General features: G+C 55.6%; 6 protein-coding genes and 1 non-coding gene across 7 annotated transcripts; 5 read left to right on the top strand and 2 right to left on the bottom strand.

Annotated features, from left to right (window-relative positions):
• The first annotated feature begins 223 nt into the window (after positions 1–223).
• On the top strand, positions 224–2,710 carry BCV69DRAFT_35770 (hypothetical protein). The gene has a single exon (XM_025495216.1). The coding sequence runs from the start codon at positions 532–534 to the stop codon at positions 2,356–2,358; it is 1,827 nt and encodes a 608-aa protein (XP_025347001.1). The 5' UTR covers positions 224–531; the 3' UTR covers positions 2,359–2,710.
• A 352-nt stretch (positions 2,711–3,062) lies between these two features.
• Positions 3,063–4,337, top strand: BCV69DRAFT_278090 (hypothetical protein; the record flags this gene model as incomplete). The annotated part of the gene is made up of 1 exon (XM_025491192.1): positions 3,063–4,337. The coding sequence occupies one exon, from the start codon at positions 3,063–3,065 to the stop codon at positions 4,335–4,337; it is 1,275 nt and encodes a 424-aa protein (XP_025347000.1).
• Positions 4,338–4,707: 370 nt separating this feature from the next.
• On the top strand, positions 4,708–4,795 carry BCV69DRAFT_t34. The gene has a single exon. It is a non-coding gene; the product is annotated as a tRNA-Ala (tRNA).
• Positions 4,796–5,079: 284 nt separating this feature from the next.
• Positions 5,080–12,038, top strand: BCV69DRAFT_283945 (hypothetical protein). Its single transcript, XM_025492872.1, has one exon. It carries the CDS (start codon positions 5,176–5,178, stop codon positions 11,584–11,586), a length of 6,411 nt encoding a protein of 2,136 aa, XP_025346999.1. The 5' UTR covers positions 5,080–5,175; the 3' UTR covers positions 11,587–12,038.
• On the bottom strand, positions 12,019–15,063 carry BCV69DRAFT_283944 (hypothetical protein). The gene is made up of 7 exons (XM_025492871.1): positions 13,888–15,063; positions 13,563–13,805; positions 13,296–13,487; positions 13,151–13,201; positions 12,777–12,917; positions 12,389–12,487; positions 12,019–12,265 (listed from the first exon to the last, which is right to left on the bottom strand). The coding sequence occupies exons 1-7, from the start codon at positions 14,713–14,715 to the stop codon at positions 12,119–12,121; spliced, it is 1,701 nt and encodes a 566-aa protein (XP_025346998.1). The 5' UTR covers positions 14,716–15,063; the 3' UTR covers positions 12,019–12,118.
• A 510-nt stretch (positions 15,064–15,573) lies between these two features.
• Positions 15,574–17,001, bottom strand: BCV69DRAFT_261371 (short-chain dehydrogenase/reductase). The gene is made up of 2 exons (XM_025490694.1): positions 16,971–17,001; positions 15,574–16,822 (listed from the first exon to the last, which is right to left on the bottom strand). The coding sequence occupies exon 2, from the start codon at positions 16,795–16,797 to the stop codon at positions 15,781–15,783; it is 1,017 nt and encodes a 338-aa protein (XP_025346997.1). The 5' UTR covers positions 16,798–16,822; positions 16,971–17,001; the 3' UTR covers positions 15,574–15,780.
• A 149-nt stretch (positions 17,002–17,150) lies between these two features.
• BCV69DRAFT_283942 (TPR-like protein) lies at positions 17,151–18,734 on the top strand. Its single transcript, XM_025492870.1, has 5 exons — positions 17,151–17,684; positions 17,773–17,890; positions 17,977–17,993; positions 18,084–18,243; positions 18,340–18,734. The coding sequence occupies exons 1-5, from the start codon at positions 17,202–17,204 to the stop codon at positions 18,558–18,560; spliced, it is 999 nt and encodes a 332-aa protein (XP_025346996.1). The 5' UTR covers positions 17,151–17,201; the 3' UTR covers positions 18,561–18,734.
• Positions 18,735–18,759: the final 25 nt, after the last annotated feature.

The following is an 18,759-nucleotide window of genomic DNA, read 5'->3' as shown; positions in this document are numbered from 1 at the left end:
AGCAAAAGTCGCAAGGAAGCAATGGTGAAAGGGGAATAGATGGTGACATCTACTTGCGCAATACCAAGGTTTGCCAAGCGCGAACGATTCGAAGATGAGCCCCAGTATGAAGCAAGGTGAAGACGTCGGTTCTCCGCAGGTCGGGATATCCCCAGCAGCTACAGCAACACCGATCACGCTAGGATACATTCGAATTCTCTACCCTAGTGGATCAATAAGCAGTGTCCGAGCCCGGCTACTTTGCCCTAAGCAAAGAAGAGGCCCGGTTGAGTTGCCTTGAGCGGGTCCATTGCGGTGCCCAGCATCGCAAACGAGTCAAAATGACTGGCACTGTCATATATGAACTTGAGTTCCAGAACTTTCACAAGGTGTAGCCCCAAGATTTTGTCTTCTCAGCAGACCCTGATACACTCTCATTCCACAGCAGCGCATCCACGCTCGCTGTCCATCGCCCATCACACGTGTTCGTGAAGTTCAGGCTGGTCCTGCATTCTTCAAGGCCGCACCAGGTCTGCGCAATCACAGCCGAAGATGAAGTGCTACAAAATCTTTGTTCTGGTCTTTTTCGTCCTTGAAGGAGTGGCTGCACTGCCTTCACCGCCGGACGGTCTTCTTCGTGCAGATGGCTTTCCTTCAAGCTCGAGAGCAGACGCAGGGGACAGTGCAACAAAGCAAGCCCGTCGACGCGAAGAGTTTGCTCGCAAAGCAAAGAGGCCCGACGCATTGATCGAGCCTCGAACTTTTAAAGCTTCCGAAGAAGCCGACAGCGACGACTCGGACCGACTGAAGCGCCCCTCTCCGCGCACTATCGCAGATCTCCATCGCCGCCAAGAAAAGAGCCCACAATCATCACTCAGGATCCAAGACGAAGATGTCAAGAACGAGCGACAGCTGCAGGCAGCAAGGCAAGGCACGGACGATAATCCGCTCGCGAAGAGAGGGAAGCTTGTCAAGGGAGGAATCGCTGTTGTGGCCCTAGGCACTGTCGGCGGCTTGTATGGTCTCCTCAAGAAGTTTGTGTTCGATAAGAAGCACGGTAAGCCGGATGAAGGCCCTTACCCACAGCCTGGCGACTCCTCTTCAACGCCTCCGCCAACGCCTCGTAGTCTTGACGACGACGGACCAGAGCTTGGCAAAGTCCCACTCAGCAAGAGAGATCGCCAAGGGAAGGTCGTCAAGAGTGGCATTGCTGTAGCTGCTTTGGCGACCATCGGCGGCTTGTACGGCCTGCTGAAGAAATTCGTCTTCGACAAGAAGAAGGGCAAACCGGATGAAGGACCTTACCCACAGCCTGGTGATTCCTCGCCAACGCCCCCGCCAACACCCCGCAGCGTTGACGATGAGTCGCAAGACAACAAAGTACCGCTTGCGAAGAGAGACCGAAGGGCCAGACTCATCAAAGAGGCAAAGGTTGGAGCGGGGGCAGCTACCATCGCTGCTCTGTATTATGCTTTGTACAAGCTGATGACCGGTAAGAGCGACGGCCAGCAAACGTTCACTCCAGGCAATGACGCCCCGGGCCCAGATGCTGCTCCAGCACCAAAAGCTCGTGGCCTAATTGCTCGGGATGATGAGGATTTTGACAAGAGAATCGTTCCAGGTGACGATGGCGCCATGAACGCGCAGAGACGACTGACAAAGAGAGCTATCACCCTCCAACAGCTTCACACTGGAGCCAAGGCAAGTGCTCTTGTCATTTCCTTGGGGGGACTATATTATGTGGTCAGTCAAATACTCAAAGACAGCAAAGCCAGGCGTCAAGGCCAGCAAGGCCACCACGGCCATGCCCCGGAACCAGTCTCCGCTCCTGCACCACGACCTCGAAGTCTCGGCGATTCTGAAGTCGAGACAAGTGAAGCAGAAGAGGCACCTCGACAGGAGAGCGATCTCGAGCTGAACGAACGGGGCATGTCTGGAGCCCAGAAAGGCTTTCTTAGGATTGGAGGCGCAACGACCGCGATGATGACCATGACATCTCTTGCTCACGTTGCTCAAAAGCAAAAGCACAGCGAACACAAGCAGGAGAAGGAGATCACAAAGGCAAAAGGGAAGGCGCAACATCCGCCACCAAGACACGTTCCCATTCTCAGACCACGAAGCCTCAGTCAAGGGACTCCCTGTCTGACCAGCTCGAACCACCTCTATCCTGACGGGGCTCGATTGGATGAGAGACTTAAAGGCAATTGGGGGAAAACTGTAGGAGGTGGCGTGGTAGGGATGTGTGGTCTTGGCATGGAATCTCTCTATGCTGCCAACGCTCTGAAGAAAAAGGAAGAGCGACAGCAGAGGGCGTACCAAGAAGCAAAGAAGTATGGGCCGGCGCTCATGATCAAAAAGCCTGCAAAGGACCCTCGCTGAGGATCGTGTTCATCTGACAATTATTGCGATCCAGCGCCTCCGGATCCCATTCGCCGCTTTGCCAGCTTGCTTTCAATTCGAGAATTGTGATCGGCCTACTCCAAATTCCGGACTCCGGAACACCTCGCCGGGACAGTGTGTGCTACGTGGAGGCGATCGTGAGCTTTGATGAACGAGAATGGTGCAGCATTGCTTCTGGACAAGTTTGCTATGAGATTTTCATCGTCAGGACCAACAGACTAGCAGGTGGATTGCTCTGACGCACCTTCTGCCTTTCCTCTGGCCTGACAAGCTGTTGCTGCACCGCAATTGCACCATCGAAGGACGTCCACACTACTGGTCCATTGCTCCGACCCACCAGTCATGCTGGACAATGTCCTCGGTCATCTCATTCTGGCGCCAGGCATTGTGCTGGAGGAACCTTGCCTAACGGCAATGAAGCACTTTTGCTATGATGGAACGTAGGAAGTCTGCCGCCAGCAAGGCTTCGATGAAGCAAGACTCGCCTCGTCTTCTTTCTTTCGAAAACGTCTATAAGAGTCGATTTGGAGCTGCCATGTCTACTCTTGATCCGTCAGCAGTGCTCACCTCCCCTCCTCTCCCCCGAACTCCGTTACTGGCCGTCCCAGCCATCACTCTGGATACAAGGCTGGTCCATATACTATCCGAGTCCCTTCCAAGACCAGTAATCTCAAGCGTCCATCATGAAGTCCGCCAAACTCTTTGCCCTCGTTTTCCTCGTGTTCGAGGGTGTTGCTGCCCTCCCGGCACCTCCACAGGGCCTCCTGCGAGCAGAGGACTCAGAGCCAAGATTTATGCCTCGAAAAGCAACGGACGAGCATCAGCATTCGAGCGCCGACCAAGTCTTTGCCCGAGGTGTGCGGGAGTCCTCGCCGGACTTGGCTTCGAGCGCTTGGTTCACACGAGCTACTCAAGACGACGATGCCAAAGACACCGACTTCCAGGGCAAGCAGCGTTTCCTGGTCAGGCAATTGATGGAGCGCGATGAGTCCGCTTTGGATCGCCGGCAGCGTTCCAAGAAAGTGGTCATCGGGACCCTCTTGGGTCTTGCAGGGCTCGGCACCGGGGGCTACTTTGCTGTCACTAAGCTGTTGAAGAAGGAGAAAGACGAGGGAAAGAAGCAACAGCAGCAGCAGCAGCCTCTGCCTGACGGCCCTCCCTACTCCGGAGGGGGTTGTTCCCCCACCGGAGTTGGTTGTCGAAGGGATGTAATGGACAACAAAAGGCACGATGTGAAGTCATCAGACGAAGAGAAGTTTAACGGAGAGGCGATACTCGTCCGAGGTCTGCAGGATCCCTCGCCGGACTTGGCTTCAAGCGCTCGGGTCGCCAGAGCTGCGAAGCAAGACGACGGCCCAGACGCCGAAATCAGGAGGCAGCGCTTCCTCGTCAGGCGACTACTGCAAGCTCGTTCCTCCGAAGACGAGCGTGACGTTTCGACCTTGGACGCACGGCAACACAGCCCCAAGAATGTCGTCATCGGGGCCCTGCTAGGTCTTGCAGCGCTCGGGACCGGGGGCTACTTCGCCATCAATAAATTTTTGAAAGACAAAAAGGAGCGAGAGCGCAAGAAGCAGCAGCAGCAGCAACAGCAATTTTTGCCCGAAGACCCTGCATACTCGGGTGGTGGCTGCCGGAGGGATGTGACGGACCGACAGATGCATGAAAGCATGTCTTCCGAAGAACAGAGCGAGGACCGTTTGACAGCTAGGACTGCCCGATCGTGGACTCCCGGAAGGAAGACATTTGCTGCAGGTAGTCTACTGACGCTTGCTGGGCTGGGTCTGGCAAGCTACCTCGGATACAAAGCCCTCAATCCCGGTAGTAAAGGTCAGAATCCTCCGCCACAGTTCGGTCAGACTCCGCCCCCAAGGCGCAGAGACCTCGGTGAAGGTGGAGACGATGGAAATGCGCTCGAGGAGAAGCGGGATGGAGCATACCTGGCAGTCCGATGTTGATGGAACGTCGGGGGGGCTGACGATGTCATCCGCTCTCTCGCTCACAGTCAATTCAGGAAGGAGCAGGACCGGGGTCATGACAACAGGGAGCAGGCGATTGCTTCCGTTACGTACCCAATGCGACTGAATCAGCGCAAGGCCTATGAGCGTGGCGTGCCGTGTTTCCAGCTGCAAGTTCAATGGAGTGGGGCGCGGGCACTGTGTAGTCGCCTGTATGCTTGCATTCCTTCGCGTAGGCACTTTTGTGCAATGAGTATCCCGCCTTGACGAGAGAATAGAGATTGACATTAACGTCTATGTGAGTGCTCCACGACTCGAACCCATATATACGTACTCGTGGTCGCCAATCTCCATCGATCTCATCGAAATCGGGCGTGTAGCTCAGGGGTAGAGCGCTTGCTTAGCAATACAGTGTTCACCGCTGCATGAGGCCCGGCGTTCAAATCGCCGCTCGTCCAGACTTTTTGTCTTACTTTTTTCGACGATTTTCATCTGCTCGGGGCTAGCTTTTGCGCCTTCTCCGTTGGCGCTGGCCTCTTGCATTCTCTTGACACTGCTGTCTGGATTTTCCCATCGCTGTCTTCGTGAGAGTTGCCAAGGATGCGAGCATGCCACCACGCGGACGTCGGGTGTGAGAGCGAAGATGGTCGTGCGTCGGCTCGCCTGTGCCAAATTTTTGAAGCGTGTGAACTCCGCACCGTCCTTCCTGGTGACTTTTTCCCGGTCCGTGACATTGCCATTACTGACAATCGCCTTTGCCATCACATCTGCCGCATCTCAAGGGGCATATCATACCAAGGCAAGAGAATCCATCTGGTGACTGAGGCCGCATTCCACCATGGCCTCGTCTCTGGCGTCGCAGCTCTCGGGCTTGCGGTCGCTCAACGCCTCTCGCCTGGCCTCGGCCTCGGCTCTCACCACCCACGCATCCTACCTCTTCCCGCCACGCACGGCAGCCTCACAGGATCTCGACACCGTCTACTCTCTCGGTGAGACGGGCTTCAATGAGCTCATCCTCGAGGATGCCGCTTTTGAGAAGTGGCCTGGCGGACAAGCTCTCTTCGGGCCCGCGGCAAAGTCCACAGATCGAACTATGCTGGGAGGCGAGGAGAATACCGCTCTGAATAGGACCATCGATGAGTTCCTCGAGCTGGTCAGCCCAGTGATACTGAGCAAGAGCGCTGCAAAGTGTCTCGAATGGCTCGTCAGGAGATTCAGGATACACGACTTCAACTCGCTCGCAGTGCTTCGGGTCTTCTTGCCATACCATCAGACGCCTCAATTCGCTCGCATGATCCACATCCTCGACCTCTCATCTCAGCCCTACCTCTCCTTCCTGCAACCTCTGCAAAAGACTACGCAGCCGCTGCCATCTTCTGTCCTTCTCTCTGCAATGCTTGCTCCGCCCAGCTCTTCCCACTCTCTCGATCTCATCCGCTTCGTTACCCAAAGCTTGACCAGCTCGTCGAGCTCCAACATCCCTCAGCGCCCACAAGTTCTCTTCTGGTCCTCTACGCTGGTCCAGCTCTGCACCCGTCTGAGCGGTGTCACGAGTGGAGTGGAGACCTCAATGGGGATGGCGAGCTCCGCAAAGAAGCGCAAATCTGGAGCTAGCGCCCAGGTCAAGCAGGACGCTGAGCAGCTCGTTTTGAGCATCATCCTTCCAGCGGCCCTGTCTGCTGCCACCTCCAATGGTCTCGGAGCTGAGGCGCAGGTGGCCGGCACTCTTGTACTCTGTGCAATTGGCGTCTCGTTCCATCTCAGCGCTGACGCCGCCGCAACAACGATCTCTGAGCTCTGGCAGACGTTCCCCGGCGCCAAGCCTAATGTCCGTCACTTCCAAGCTTACCTCACCGCCTCGGCGGCCTTGAGCAGCAACGTTGGTCCAGATGACCTCAGTAAGCTCATCTCGGCCAACACTGCACGGGGTCTGTTGCGTCACCGCAGTCTAGCTTCGGATCTGGCGAGCCTGAGTGAAAGCTATGATATTGCGCCTTTCTTGGCAAGTGTCTTCGAAGCCTTTGCCAGGTTGATTACCAGCGACGACGAACAGCTGGCCGAAACGGCTGTCAGAGCGATGAGAGGTCTCATTAGCCTTTCTGCTGAGCAAGGCGGTCTTCCTTCATCAACTTTGGAAGCATTCATTGCAAAAGTCGCTCTCCAGAGCGCCGAGCCGACACCTCCTCTGCTCAGAGTCCTGGCCACCTGCCGTCAGTCACGTCCAGAAGCCTGGAATGCAGCTCTGCGTCCATTTAGTGGTCCAAGTGCTACCGAGGCCAACAAGACCCGGGTCAATGACATCCTCTCGCAGCTCATGACACTAGACATGGCCAACTCGGGAATTGCTCCTTCCTCAAGCTCTTCTGTAGAGTGGTTGAAGCTCAACTCCACAGAGTCCAGTCAGCGAGCTCTTGCTCTGGAGGCCTTCATGAAAAGTGTCACCGAGTCTGCGTCTGACATCGACTCGTCTGCGATTCAGGAGGCTCTTCTACCACGTCTGGCTGATGACGACGAAAGTGTCCTGAAGACCATCTACTCTTCGAATGGCCAGATCTTGCTCAACACTGTGACCTCGTCCGACGCCCTTCTCAAGCCCATCGAGACGACGACAGCATCCTCGTCCGTATCTTCAGCTGCTCTGCGCGCCCACGTGCAATTCCTGCTTGGACCATTCCTCTCTCGCCATCCCAAAGCTAGCAATCGTGTTCTCCGCAACGTTCTTTGGTCTCGTCTTCTCACAACGAAGAGCAATAAGAAAGAAGCAACGGTACTGCGTCAAGTCATTCAGAAGACCGACAGCGGCAGTCCGCTGGGCGCTCTCTTCCAAAAGATGAATGTCGCAGAAAATGATTCGACTGAGCAACCGGCAAAGGCCAATAAGTCTGTCGTCAGCGCGCTGGCTCGTTGGATCAATGATGCCGAGAGCGACAGTCACTGGGTCTCGCACGTCTCGTTCTTGTTCTTCACCCTCTCACCAGTCGAGTCAAATCCGGCTCAGGCCAGCGCAAAGGCGTTGAGCCTCCTTGTCATCAACGAGATGCTACGTCTCACCTCGGGTAGCTCTAGATTCGAGCCGCTCGTTCGTCGGCTGTTGCAGGCCGCCGAGACTTCGCAATCTCTCCTGACTGCCAGCGCAGACTACTCGCTGCTGGGAAGTGAAGTACACGAAAAGGCCTGGCAGATCCTCCAGGAGCGCCCGAGCAAGGCGCACGGCCTCCTCTTCTGGCAGGCGCTCGTAATTGCTGCTCAACGCCTCGACCTCAAGAGCTCAACTGGCGAAGCGCATCTCCTTGGCATGTCGCCTGAAGATGCCAGCCGTCACGTCGCAATTGCTCGTCAGCTGTACGTGCTAGCCAATCACTACTCATTCGACCCTCAGGCTAGCCGAGAGCTGCTTGCAGCCCTCTTTGCTCAGCTGGGTGAAAATGCTGGAGCGTTTTTGGCCGGGCTCTGCTCGACGGATGAGAAGGATGAGGCTTTGACGATTGCTGCACTCAAGCATCTCAGGGCTTTCCTCTCCGCTTACTCCAATGACAAGACATCTCACATGCGAGACTTCCAGGTTCTACTCCCCACTCTATTGATCGCCTTAGGCCATCCTTCCGCCACTGTCCGTCAAGGAGCTTTGGCATGCCAGCAGCTCATCATGCTTATGGCCAAGGACGGCTCCGCCTCGGCTTCGTCGAGCGAAGTCGAGGTTTGGGGTTATGACGGCATCTACGGCTCCGCTTCGGAGCCGCTGAAGTACCTCGACTGTGCTTCGACATACCGATTCTGCTTCGAATTGTCGAATCATGCCGAGTCTCTCACAAACGATGCCTCATTCGTGTCTTCCCTCCTTGGCGGTCTCCTGACGCCGAGCAAAGGGCAGGACAAGAAAGAAGTCAACTTCAAGCGAAGCGTAACCGCTTACTTGCTGTCACACTTGGACGCCTTGCCATCTTACAAGACGAAGCTATCTCTCCTCCGTGTCCTCTCCAAGGTGCGAGATTTGACGAAGCTGCAGTCATTAATGCGCTCGATTGGCGAGGTCGCGGCATCCGCAGAGACTTCGTCCCCATTGTTCAACGGCCAACTTGATGCAGAGGAGAGCGCAGAGTTCTCTGCGTTGCTCTTCGAGGCTTTCGACAAACGTTCAAAGCCGGTGTTGCAAGACAGTGCGACTGGCGCTTTCTCCCTCTTGATCAAGAGTATCTCGTCTTGGCAAACGCTCGCCTGCAAGAACGCGGCTCAGGCGATTGCGCGAGTCTACCCTGTTCTATCACCAGAGCTACGTAGGGAGGCGGTGGAGTCAATGATCAACGTCCTTGCCAAGCCAGACTTCCGAGCGCCTGCTGAGATCCGACAGGCTCTTGCCTCCGTCGAGATTGACGCCAGCGTCCTTACGCTGCTCTTCGCCCAGCTCCGTTCGAAGATCTCGACACGTTTGCATGGTGCGGCCGAGGGTCCAACAGCCAAGAAGAGTAGAACGACGGATGATGACCAGTCTGTGAATACCAGCGCGGCTGTGTTGGGCGAGCTGCTGGAGTCGAGTTTGTCTCACCCCATGTCGCCCAACGGACCCCTGATTCTGGAGCTTTTCGAGGATCTGCGAGTTGTTGTCGACATCCACTCGTCGAAGATCATCAACGGCGACTACCTCTTGCACCTGTGCATGAGCAATCTGAACAAACTTCTGGAGTCTGCGGTGCCCACCAGTGATATCGTGCAATCAGTGCGAGTCGATACAGTTGTCAATGTCATCAAGGCCTCTAGCAACCCGTCTACATTCCAGCAAGCCCTGCTGTTGCTGTCCATGGTCGCAGGTCTCGCTCCCGAGCTTGTGTTGCACAGCGCGATGCCGATCTTCACTTTTGTCGGATCGACGGTCTTGCAAAGGGACGACGCCTTCAGCTTCACCGTCGTCGAGCGGGTACTGCAGAGTATCCTGCCTCCACTCGTCAAGTCGCTCAAGAGCCGTGGAGATGCCAGCAAGTCTTCATTTGCCTTGCTCAAAGCTTCCCGCCCCTTCTTGTGCATTTTCACTGACTCGGCTACCCACGTACCTCGTCATCGTCGTCAGAACTTTTTCCAGCTACTGGTCGAGGTATTGGGACCAGAGGACTACGCCGCCGCCGTCTCTATGCTCCTCGTGGATCGATCTGCGCACAAGATCGCAAGACAGACAAGAGGCGAGGCTGGATCTAGTTTGCAGTTGCCGCTCGGTGTCTTCGGTGCTCAGACGGGTCCTGTCCAGCTGCAGGCACTCAATGAAATTTGGCAGGAGGTACTGAGGCTCTGGGAATCGAAGGACCATGATGTTGCTGACATGACCGAGCAAGTCTTCCTAGACAGACTCAGCAATATCAACAGCGAGCACTCGGAGCGACAGGTGAATGCCAAGACTCAGGTGCTGGCTCTACTCTGCTTCATCAAGGCCGCCCTTGCTTCTTCGCGAGGGCTCGCCGGCAGGCAGACACTGGCCACTGCAGATGCTGCATACCACTTTTTCGTGGAGAGTGCTTTGACAATGGCACAGTGCCAGGATGACAGTGTCGCGGCTCTGGCGCGTGATACTCTCGAGGGAGTCATGGCCCTCATTCCCATTCCTCTCTTCATGAGCATTGTTGAGCAACTGGTGTCGCAAGCTGATGGCAGACATGCAAGCAGCGGCTTCCACTTGGTTGCTACCCGACTCTCTTCGGCCACAAAAGCAGAAAGGGAGACTGCGGCCAACTCTAGCTGCAAGATCATCGATGCTGCTCGAAGCCAGCTTGGTTCAAGTGACGCAGCTGGCCGCCCTGCCGCCCTTGCAGCCATCGAAATCTTGTCGGCTTCTGCTAAGCCGCAGGAGTTGTCCTCTCTGGGTCAGGTACTGTCCGTCATATTGACATTGGCCAAAGACAGTGCTCTGCCCTCAGGTGAGCGACAGAAGACTTTCTCTATCCTGCGAAGCCTTGCTAGTGCTCTGGGACCGAGACTGATTGCGCACCTTAAGCCTTTGGTCGAGCTGTGTCTCGCTAATGCGGTCAATGCAGCGATGCCGGTTACCATTGTCGTCCGATCTTTCGAGACCTTGGATAATCTGTTCAAGTTTGTGACCACCTTCATGGACTCGCATCTGAGACAAGTTTTGGGTGCGTTCAGCAACAGTCATTTGCGAAGCTCACTGGATGAGCGCTCTATCACACCCACTGGCAAGTCGCTCAACCGCCTCTTGACCACCATTATCAAGCGCATGCCATCCGAGAAGCTCTTCGCTTGCATCTTCGACCTTTGGACTGAAGTGTCGAAGGCCAGCAACGGCGCAGAGTCCTCTCTAGCCGTGCTCACACTGCTCAACAAGGCGCTTAGTCAGACAGACCGAGCTGGCATTTCAGCCAACTACAAAGCTGTCTTCCGCTTTGTCCTGCAAGTGCTCGATCTTCGCCGCCTCACCAAGACGATGGCGCTGCGAGACGTCAATGCCGTTGAGGATGCTACTGTGCGCGTCTTTGTTCGACTGGTTCTCAAGCTCAATGAGACGACGTTCCGACCACTGTTCCTACGCATCTACGATTGGGCAGCGCTTGATCTGGTCGAGGAGAGCGATGGAGAGCTTCCTGTCAACGACGTCGGTCTGGTTGCGCGCCGAATTGCACTCTACAAGATCAGCAACGCCCTCTCGGACCAGCTACGAGGCCTGGTGTCACATTACTACTCGACCCTCCTGGATCTCACAATCGAGCTTCTAGCTGCCTTCCGCGCACGTGAGGTGCAGAATGCTGAGCTGTGGTCTGCCGTGGTGGCCAGCGTAGCCAAGTCTGCCGCACACGACGAGGGCACCTTCTGGAACCCATCGCGTCTCTCCAAGCTTACGCCCGCATTTATCGGCCAGCTCTCCATGCGCAACCCTGAGCTCTTGCAGAACCTCGCGGGCTCGCATGGCAGTACTGGGCACGAGGAGGTGACGCGTGCGCTGGCTCCCGCTGTGGCCCAGCTGGCTAGGACAGTACCAGACGAGGCTTCGCTCAAGGTCCTCAACTCGGCACTCCTGACCCAGTTGCGTATCGACGAAGTGCCCACGCGCGTAGCCGCACTTGACGTTGCCACATCCATGTGGTCCGAGACGACCCTCGCGGCGGTCCTACTCGGACTTGTGCCGGAGACTGTACCGCACATTGCTGAGCTGATGGAGAGTGACGAGACGGAGGTGGTGGATGGGACAAGGGCATTTATTGCTGCTGTGGAGAGGGTATTGGGAGAGCCGCTGGATAGCTATTTGCAGTAGTGGAGTGTCGGGTCTACTGTACGCTTGTTGTCAATGCAGCGGGTCACCTACTTGTCAGACCGTTGAATTCGATGTGAATCATACGGCACCCCTCACGACTTTCAGTACTGCCCCGCAGCATCAAGCCAGTGTCATTGTTCACGAAAACGATTTGAGACAAAGAGCGAATTCCGCCAAAGCTGCAGTGGGCAGTGTACATCAACCAACGACGATACTACTTTGTACCATCAGGAGCATGTCGAGGGGGAGTGATGGACGGAGATCTTCTTGTTCTTGAGGTCTTTGTCACTTTTCGGAAGTCTTGGTGGCCATCTGCAGAGTGGAGAAGGATAGTCAGGTTCGTGAAAGTGAAAGGTCAGTACGTCAACATGCTAGGGCTGGATAGCTGCAGAAGGAGAGAGGCCAAATTCCCACGCCTCATCACTTGCCCTTCCCCACCTACTGCCGCCAAGTGTTTCTTGCCGCTTGATGAACTCCAATTGATTGAATTCAAATTGAGTCCGTCTCCTTGCCTGAAATGTGCGCCCTGTCTTCAATAGAGATACTTGATGTGATCATACGCCTTTTTGAAGGGCTTCTTGAATGCCTTCTTGCGTCGGCTACTCCTCGAGCGACAGCTGTTCCAGTCTCCCATCTGGGTCGTGATGAACATGATGCAGCCCGCGACGCCGCGCTTGCGCTGATAATGGGGGTGGGTGGTAAGACTGTCAGTCATCTCTGCTGTCTAGCAAGCTTTGTCCATCCGGAGAGCAAGTCGATACGCGACCGCTGCCTCGGGAAAGCAAGACTTCCTGGAACTCACCGTTTCGACTTCGTCACGTCGCTCGGTAACTGGCTTCTCTTCGCCGAACCGAAAGCGAGAAAGGGCCTCCGGGAGAGTACGCTTCTCTTCGTCTGTGGTCTGTTCAGTGAAAGACAGGAGGGGCGCCAATTTCTGCATCAGTACGAATTTCTGGACCCTTCTGGCAAAGTATGGGCATGTCACGACGTCATGTTGCCCTTGCACTTCACTGCTCAGGGCCCAATCAGCCCAAGAAACAACATGTACGCCGCACACCCTGCACAAGCTCCTTGCAATACGTCACCGACGGCACGTTCTGCCAGAGCGTGCGGCAGGTGATAAAAGAGGGAGATTGTGCGGGCAGTGCATCAAGAAGCAGGTGCTGGAAAAGACCTTATACTTTTCTCACCTCGACCGCGGTGAGGTCGCGCTTGTTCTTGCCTTTGCATACGTCTGTCACTTCCTTGATCTGTCCGAACAAAACACCATAGGCCACACCGCACATGGTCCACTGGTGAATCTTGTCTCCCACGCCACGCTTCGGGAGCTCCTATCGGCGGAAAGTGAGACATAGGATCAGTGAGTCAGCGTGTCCTGTGATAGCTCACGATGATGCACCCGTCCCAGTGGTGATGTCACCCTCGCCTTTACCGTTGTAGGTACCTTTCCTCCTATCCGTCCAGCCGAGCACAACTGTATAGGCCATGAAGCACGAGACGCCTGTGTGGAATACCTCCCGCTTCCACGCTTCTCTACGACGCATTGCTCCTCGGAAGTACTCACGGACATCTCAGTAGTTTTGTCTCGCTTGCTGATGTGGCCCCCAGCGAGATTCTGCCGGCAAAGAGGAGAATGACTTGGGTGTCAGTAAAGGGGTACATTGCAATAGCCCGCACAACTACGCTCCAGCATCCGTGATTGTAGTCACCTGTATTACGGTGACATCCCGCTTGCTATTCTTGCACCCCTCTTTGTAGATGGGTACCGTGCCCAAAGCGAGTCCATAGGCCAGGAAGCAATTGGCGCCCTTGTTCAGATAGTCGATGAAAGAGCGCCTCTTTGTGAGAGTCTGCTGCGACTCAGCCTTGACGACGTCTCGCTCTTGGTAGGATCTCTGAGCCTAGTGGCCAAGATAGACGGGAGGCAGGCCAGCTCAAGATCAAGTCGAGCTTCCTTTCAGCATCAATGGACTCACCGATCGATAGAGCTCGTTATCCCGCTTGTCCCAGGGCTTGTTGTATACACACTGGTCGCGGTATGGCTTAAACAAGAACAGAGTCGAGATTGCTTGGATGCACTTGGCGGTCCTCTCAAATCCATCTCGGACCTTCCCGCGCTTTTGCCACATCTGATCGTCAATGGCACTCACCTTTTCTGTCTCTGTACCTACATCTCGCTCATCGACACTTTCAGCGCGTCGGCCGAATTCACTGGTCATCTGGGGCTCAATCTCGGTGTCAGTGGACCCTGACTGCGAGAGGCCACAAGGCTCGGTCTGCCCATTCATTGAGCGTACTCACATTGTCCTCGGCCACGACAGCTCTTGCACTAACCAAGTCAGCATCACCTTGAGATAGAGCCAACAAGTCCCGCTTCGTGCTGACCTCGGTAATCTTGAGCTTCGTAGCCTTCTTGGCGTGCTTTGAGCACCCAGCATCATTACCCAAGCTCATCGTCATGATCCAGGTGAAGCAAGCCAAATTCGAGTAGCCACGCTTCAACATCGGTACGAGTCCAGTTTCTTCTTGCTGCTCTACCAGAGCTCGCTCCTCTGGTTCTGGCTCTGGCTCTGGCACGTCTCGCTTGGTGCTCACCTCGGAGACTTTGAGCTTGGTGGCCTTCTTGGGATTCTTTGAGCACCCGTCATCATTGCCCCAGCTGAGAGTCATGATAGCAGTGAAGCACTGGAGCTTCGAGAAGGCCCTCCCCACCAGAGCGGCGTTTTCTGAGCGCGCAACATCCCGCAAGGCCAGGCTCTCTTTGTCCGCGACAAGGTCTCGGCCGACTTGTACGTATCTGGTAGGCTCAGAGTTGATGCTTCGTGCAATAGGAGGTACGACGATCCAATGCTGGCCATCATGCGCGAGTGCAAATCTGGCCTCGATAGTAGCCCCATCCGCTTGGAAGGAACGCACAGCGGCGGGCTCGTAGAATTCGACTGCGCTTTGCGTCACGTCTCGAGGGGAGTACTTATCGACCGAATCATTGACGCCCGGTTGGGGAGGACCAGCGTTCGTAGCGGAGCCTTCGCTACCTCGGACTGTGCCGAGATCGGCCAAGGGCATTGCGACTGCGAGCTGCAGCATGGTGACCCATGCCACCAGGAGGGCTTTAGTCGTGGGTTGCATCGTAAGCTCTGCTGACTGAGTGCTGATGGAGAGGAATGGGAGTGGGAGGAGCTAATGGAGGTGAGTTGTTAACGGCTTCGCCTAATTATCAGCTGGTGTGCTTCGCGTCGTGTCTGCTGTTGCAGTCCGGCTTTGGGTATACGATGAGGTTGCGTCGACTCCACAAGTAAGAACCAGTCTTCTGGAGCGAAAGGAGTCTTGAAAGTCCGCCAACGTACCTGAGGGGTTGGGGTGAAGAAGAGATTGTGAGCACTGCTGAAGAGACAACAGGGAGGCTCGTGGGTGGCAAAGGACCGGGTCTTATACCTCTCCCATGGATCTTGCTTGGAGGTCTTCAAGCAATGCTTGCACAAACGCTACGTTGCCAGCAGTATGCCGATAGGGCAGGTTTCGTCTCACACTCACTTTCGAGCAAAGCCGAAGCGTTGAATTGCGAAAGGCAGCGAAATGTCTGTGATCGGAGTCGGACTCTGGCTGTTGACAGGTGATGCGAGAGTGCTGTCACTTTCCAAGACCTTGCGCTCGCAACCCGCCACTCTCCTTGCTTCTACACGATCGTGTTTGCCCGTGGGCTTTTTGCTCCCTGGCTCAGTAATCAGATGTCACTCCAGCGCCACGGCCACGGACCAAGGCTCCCGGTTTGTCCCGTACGCTGCTTTGCCCCGACACACGGACGCGTGTCGTGTGACAGCAATGCGAACGCAAGCAGTGACATGTGCGCCGGATTGCCTTTCCCAACAATACTTTGCAGCAAAGCAACGCGTATCTCAGACAGTGACTGACAGCCCCGGATTCAACGGGGGGATCTTCAGCCAGTCAGCCCCGCAACGTCAGGTCGAGTAGCAAAGAGGATGCCGAGCACTGTTCCCATGCTGCTGGCCATCCAACATAACTTCGGCAATGTGGCCCGCAGACGGGCGTGGATTGCCATCGCGCATTATCGAAGAAGGGCACAAGCAAGGGTCCATGGCTGGACAAAAGAGCAATCTTCCCTCGCTGGCTATGTACAAGTTGGAGATTGCCTAAGACGCACTTTCTGCCCGAGCTCGCTGGCTCGAACGGTCGTCATGAGTTGAGATTGCCGGTCACACCAGGACTGACCTTCTCCAGGATCTCGCTCAGCTCCTCCCACGCCCTCCTCCCCACCAATGTGCCCTCATCACTGCGTACCCAGGAGCCAAGATGTTCATCACCAACCAGTCCATCATACATGTACTTTCCATGACTTTCCCTGCCCGCAGCAGCAGAAGCCACCAGTGTGCGACTGCCCACTTCTGTAGTCCGGGCGGCAGCAATGATAAAGAATGCCGCTTTCGCCAATTTCAAAATCACACCGTCATCGCCTTCCTGATAACTCAGTCCTGAGTAGCACAGCCCTGGATTTAGGACATTGAGTATGACGGGTGACTCGCTGAGGGAAGGGGCGAGTTCGCGGACAATGAGGACCTCCATGAGCTTGCTGACCATGTACCGGTTCAGGCTAAGCTTCTCCGAGTCGAGGGTAGGGAAGATGTCCGTCTTTGGAAAAGAGGCCGGATTGACCCAGGCGTGTAGCTCGCTAGAGACAATGGTCAAGCGCGGCTCGATTTTGAAGCGTTTGGCTGACTCTTTGAGCTTTGGAAGGAGAAGGAGAGCGAGGAGGAAAGTGCTGATGACATTGACGGTGATGGTGCGCTCGTGCCCCTCGGCAGTCGAGTAGCCGGAGGTCTGCATCCCAGCATTCGCCAGTAGGACGTCGAGGCGCTCCAACGAGGAAGTGCGCTCGGCAAAGGCCTTGACCGAGTCATACGATGAGAGATCCAGCTGCCACACTTCTATCGCGGCTTCCTCCCTGCCGGTGGTCTTGAGGATATCTTCACGAGCTTCTTGACCCTTCTTAGAATTGCGCGCAGCTATGATGACTTTGCTCGCCCCGAGCCGAGCGATGTGACGTGCAGCCTCTTTGCCTAGCCCGTTGTTGCCTCCGGTGACGATGACAGTCTGGCCGCTGAAGGATTGAACAGGAGAGGCAGGCGTCACGAAGCGCTGCGAGTAGACAAAGTCGCCAAAAGCCCTTAAAAAAGGGGCAACGAAGCTGGTCATTGTAGACTGACCGTCAAATGGGCTTCTTGTGTGAGGAGGACCAGTGGGGGACGGTGCGTTAGCGGGTATGCTGGTGCTTCTTATGTATCGGTCAGCATTGTGCCTCGCGGTGAGCTCAGCCGTGATGCATGCTGAGTCGGTACAGGACCATGTAAGACTCAGCTTCTACTGACCTTCGATACGACTGTTTCTTCGTCGATCTCACCTATTCTCTTCGCTCAGCTATGAGTCTGCTCAGTTGGTCAGCTTAACATTCCTGCCTATGTCCGTCGGTACGCTTAAGTAAGACCAAGGGCATCGACGCCGGGCGTAACGCGTGTGGAGGCCCATGCGTGGAAGCAAAGACACACGCACGTGCCGCTTTCCGTCGCAGCGGACATTCAACTAAGTCCTTCGACTAGAAGATGCACCACTCACTCCACCCTTTGAGCGTGGTAGCAATCGAGCGCAGTGCTTACCCTTCCAGTCGCATCCTCATCCCCTCGTTACCCGGCCAATCGACGACGACGACGACGATGAGCGAAGCCGTGCAGTCCGCTCCCAGCGCCGCGTCGTCCACAACGGGGGAAGCTGGCGCCTCAGTACCACCTTCCTCTTCCAATGCTACCTCGATTGCAGACGAGACCTTCTCCACCGCTGCGACTGTAGGTAGCGAAGACCCTCGCCCCCATCCCGCATCCGACAATTCTACTGGCTCTGTAACCAGCTCATGTGTGAAGTCGCAAGATTCCACGACCGAAGGGACGACGGCAAGCAGCGATGCCGCTTCCTCACCAGCACAGGACAGGGTCGCCCACCAGATTGGGATTGCCTTGAAGCTCAAGGAGGAAGGAAATGCTCTCTTTGCGAAGGGGGACAGATTGGGAGCAATGACCAAGTGGCATCACGTGAGTTGAAATCTCGGTTCGTACGACTCTCGTGGGCGATAAAGGTGAGCTTACATCCGTCTCTCCTCGCCCATCACCCCCTCGTCAGGCTCTCCTCAATTCAGCTGGCATCAACTCCCTCGCAACGCAATACGGTAGCAAGTCGACCGAAGAGCAGAACAAGAATGCACAGTCTATCACAATGGCTGTACAGAACAATCTCGCCAGTGAGTAGGTAAATCTTGTACTCGCAGGCAAAGGCTGATGGCTGCTGACTATTGACCTGCGACGCTCTCATCACACTGCCGCACAGGCTGCTACCTTTCAGACGTGAGTATCCTGCATTCCATTAAATCACTGACCTCTCGTACAGCTACTGACCTTTCGGGCGAAACTCTCTCACAACACTCCTGCCCTCAGAAAAAGTACGAAAAAGTCATCTACGCCGCGGGCAAAGTCCTGGCCCTAGACGAGAAGAACGTAAAAGCCCTCTACCGTCGCGCCAAAGCCTACAAGGAGCTTGGTGATCAGAAGAAGGCGGCAAAGGATTTGGACAAGGCGATGGAACTTGCTCCCCAAGGTATGTGGCGTTGGGACGCTCTGTGTGGCTGGAAGTGGTAGAGTAGAGCTTGACCCGGATGCCCCACTCCCCCTCTCCTGCATCCCTACTCAACAGACTCCAGCATCCGAGCTCTAGCAAACGAGCTCGTCAAGCTAGAAGAAGCCAAGCTGGCTAAGCAGAAGGCGCAGATGCAGGGATTTCTCAAGGGCAAATCTTTCGGCGGCGGCGAGGACGACGGTGCGAATGGAGCCTCGAACAGCGCCTCGAATGACGCTGCTAAAGTCGAGGAGAAGATACAGGAGGTCAGCACTGCAGGAGAAAAGGCGGGAGAGTGAGCGGGGACAGAAGGAGAGGTAGAAGAGAAGAAACGTAGGAGCTACCTGACGGGGAGGTGCGGTCTGCATTTCCCCCTTTGAGTGCGCGGTGGAAGACGATGAATCATACCCCTCCTCCTCGTTGCGAAAATGAGAGCTTAGTCCTGAGTCATGCAATGAAGAAGATATCACAGTACAGCGAGTGAGACAGAGACGAGAG

Source organism: Pseudomicrostroma glucosiphilum, assembly GCF_003144135.1.
Source record: "Pseudomicrostroma glucosiphilum strain MCA 4718 unplaced genomic scaffold BCV69scaffold_10, whole genome shotgun sequence".
Lineage (NCBI taxonomy): Eukaryota > Fungi > Basidiomycota > Exobasidiomycetes > Microstromatales > Microstromataceae > Microstroma > Microstroma glucosiphilum.
Note: the sequence above shows the minus strand (reverse complement) of the source record. Positions and strands in the feature narration are given on the sequence as shown.

Excerpts from the sequence above, each read along its gene's own strand:
- BCV69DRAFT_35770 (XM_025495216.1), top strand. The coding sequence starts at position 532 with ATGAAGTGCTACAAAATCTTTGTTCTGGTCTTTTTCGTCCTTGAAGGA.
- BCV69DRAFT_283945 (XM_025492872.1), top strand. The coding sequence starts at position 5,176 with ATGGCCTCGTCTCTGGCGTCGCAGCTCTCGGGCTTGCGGTCGCTCAAC.
- BCV69DRAFT_283944 (XM_025492871.1), bottom strand. The coding sequence starts at position 14,715 with ATGCAACCCACGACTAAAGCCCTCCTGGTGGCATGGGTCACCATGCTG. Across the intron at positions 12,918-13,150 it reads ACAAAACTACTGAGATGTCC|GAGCTCCCGAAGCGTGGCGT; the intron begins GTGAGTACTTCC and ends TTCCGCCGATAG. Across the intron at positions 12,266-12,388 it reads GACGTGACGAAGTCGAAACG|CGCAAGCGCGGCGTCGCGGG; the intron begins GTGAGTTCCAGG and ends CCCCATTATCAG.
- BCV69DRAFT_261371 (XM_025490694.1), bottom strand. The coding sequence starts at position 16,797 with ATGACCAGCTTCGTTGCCCCTTTTTTAAGGGCTTTTGGCGACTTTGTC.
- BCV69DRAFT_283942 (XM_025492870.1), top strand. The coding sequence starts at position 17,202 with ATGCACCACTCACTCCACCCTTTGAGCGTGGTAGCAATCGAGCGCAGT. Across the intron at positions 17,685-17,772 it reads CAATGACCAAGTGGCATCAC|GCTCTCCTCAATTCAGCTGG; the intron begins GTGAGTTGAAAT and ends CCCCCTCGTCAG. Across the intron at positions 18,244-18,339 it reads GATGGAACTTGCTCCCCAAG|ACTCCAGCATCCGAGCTCTA; the intron begins GTATGTGGCGTT and ends CCTACTCAACAG.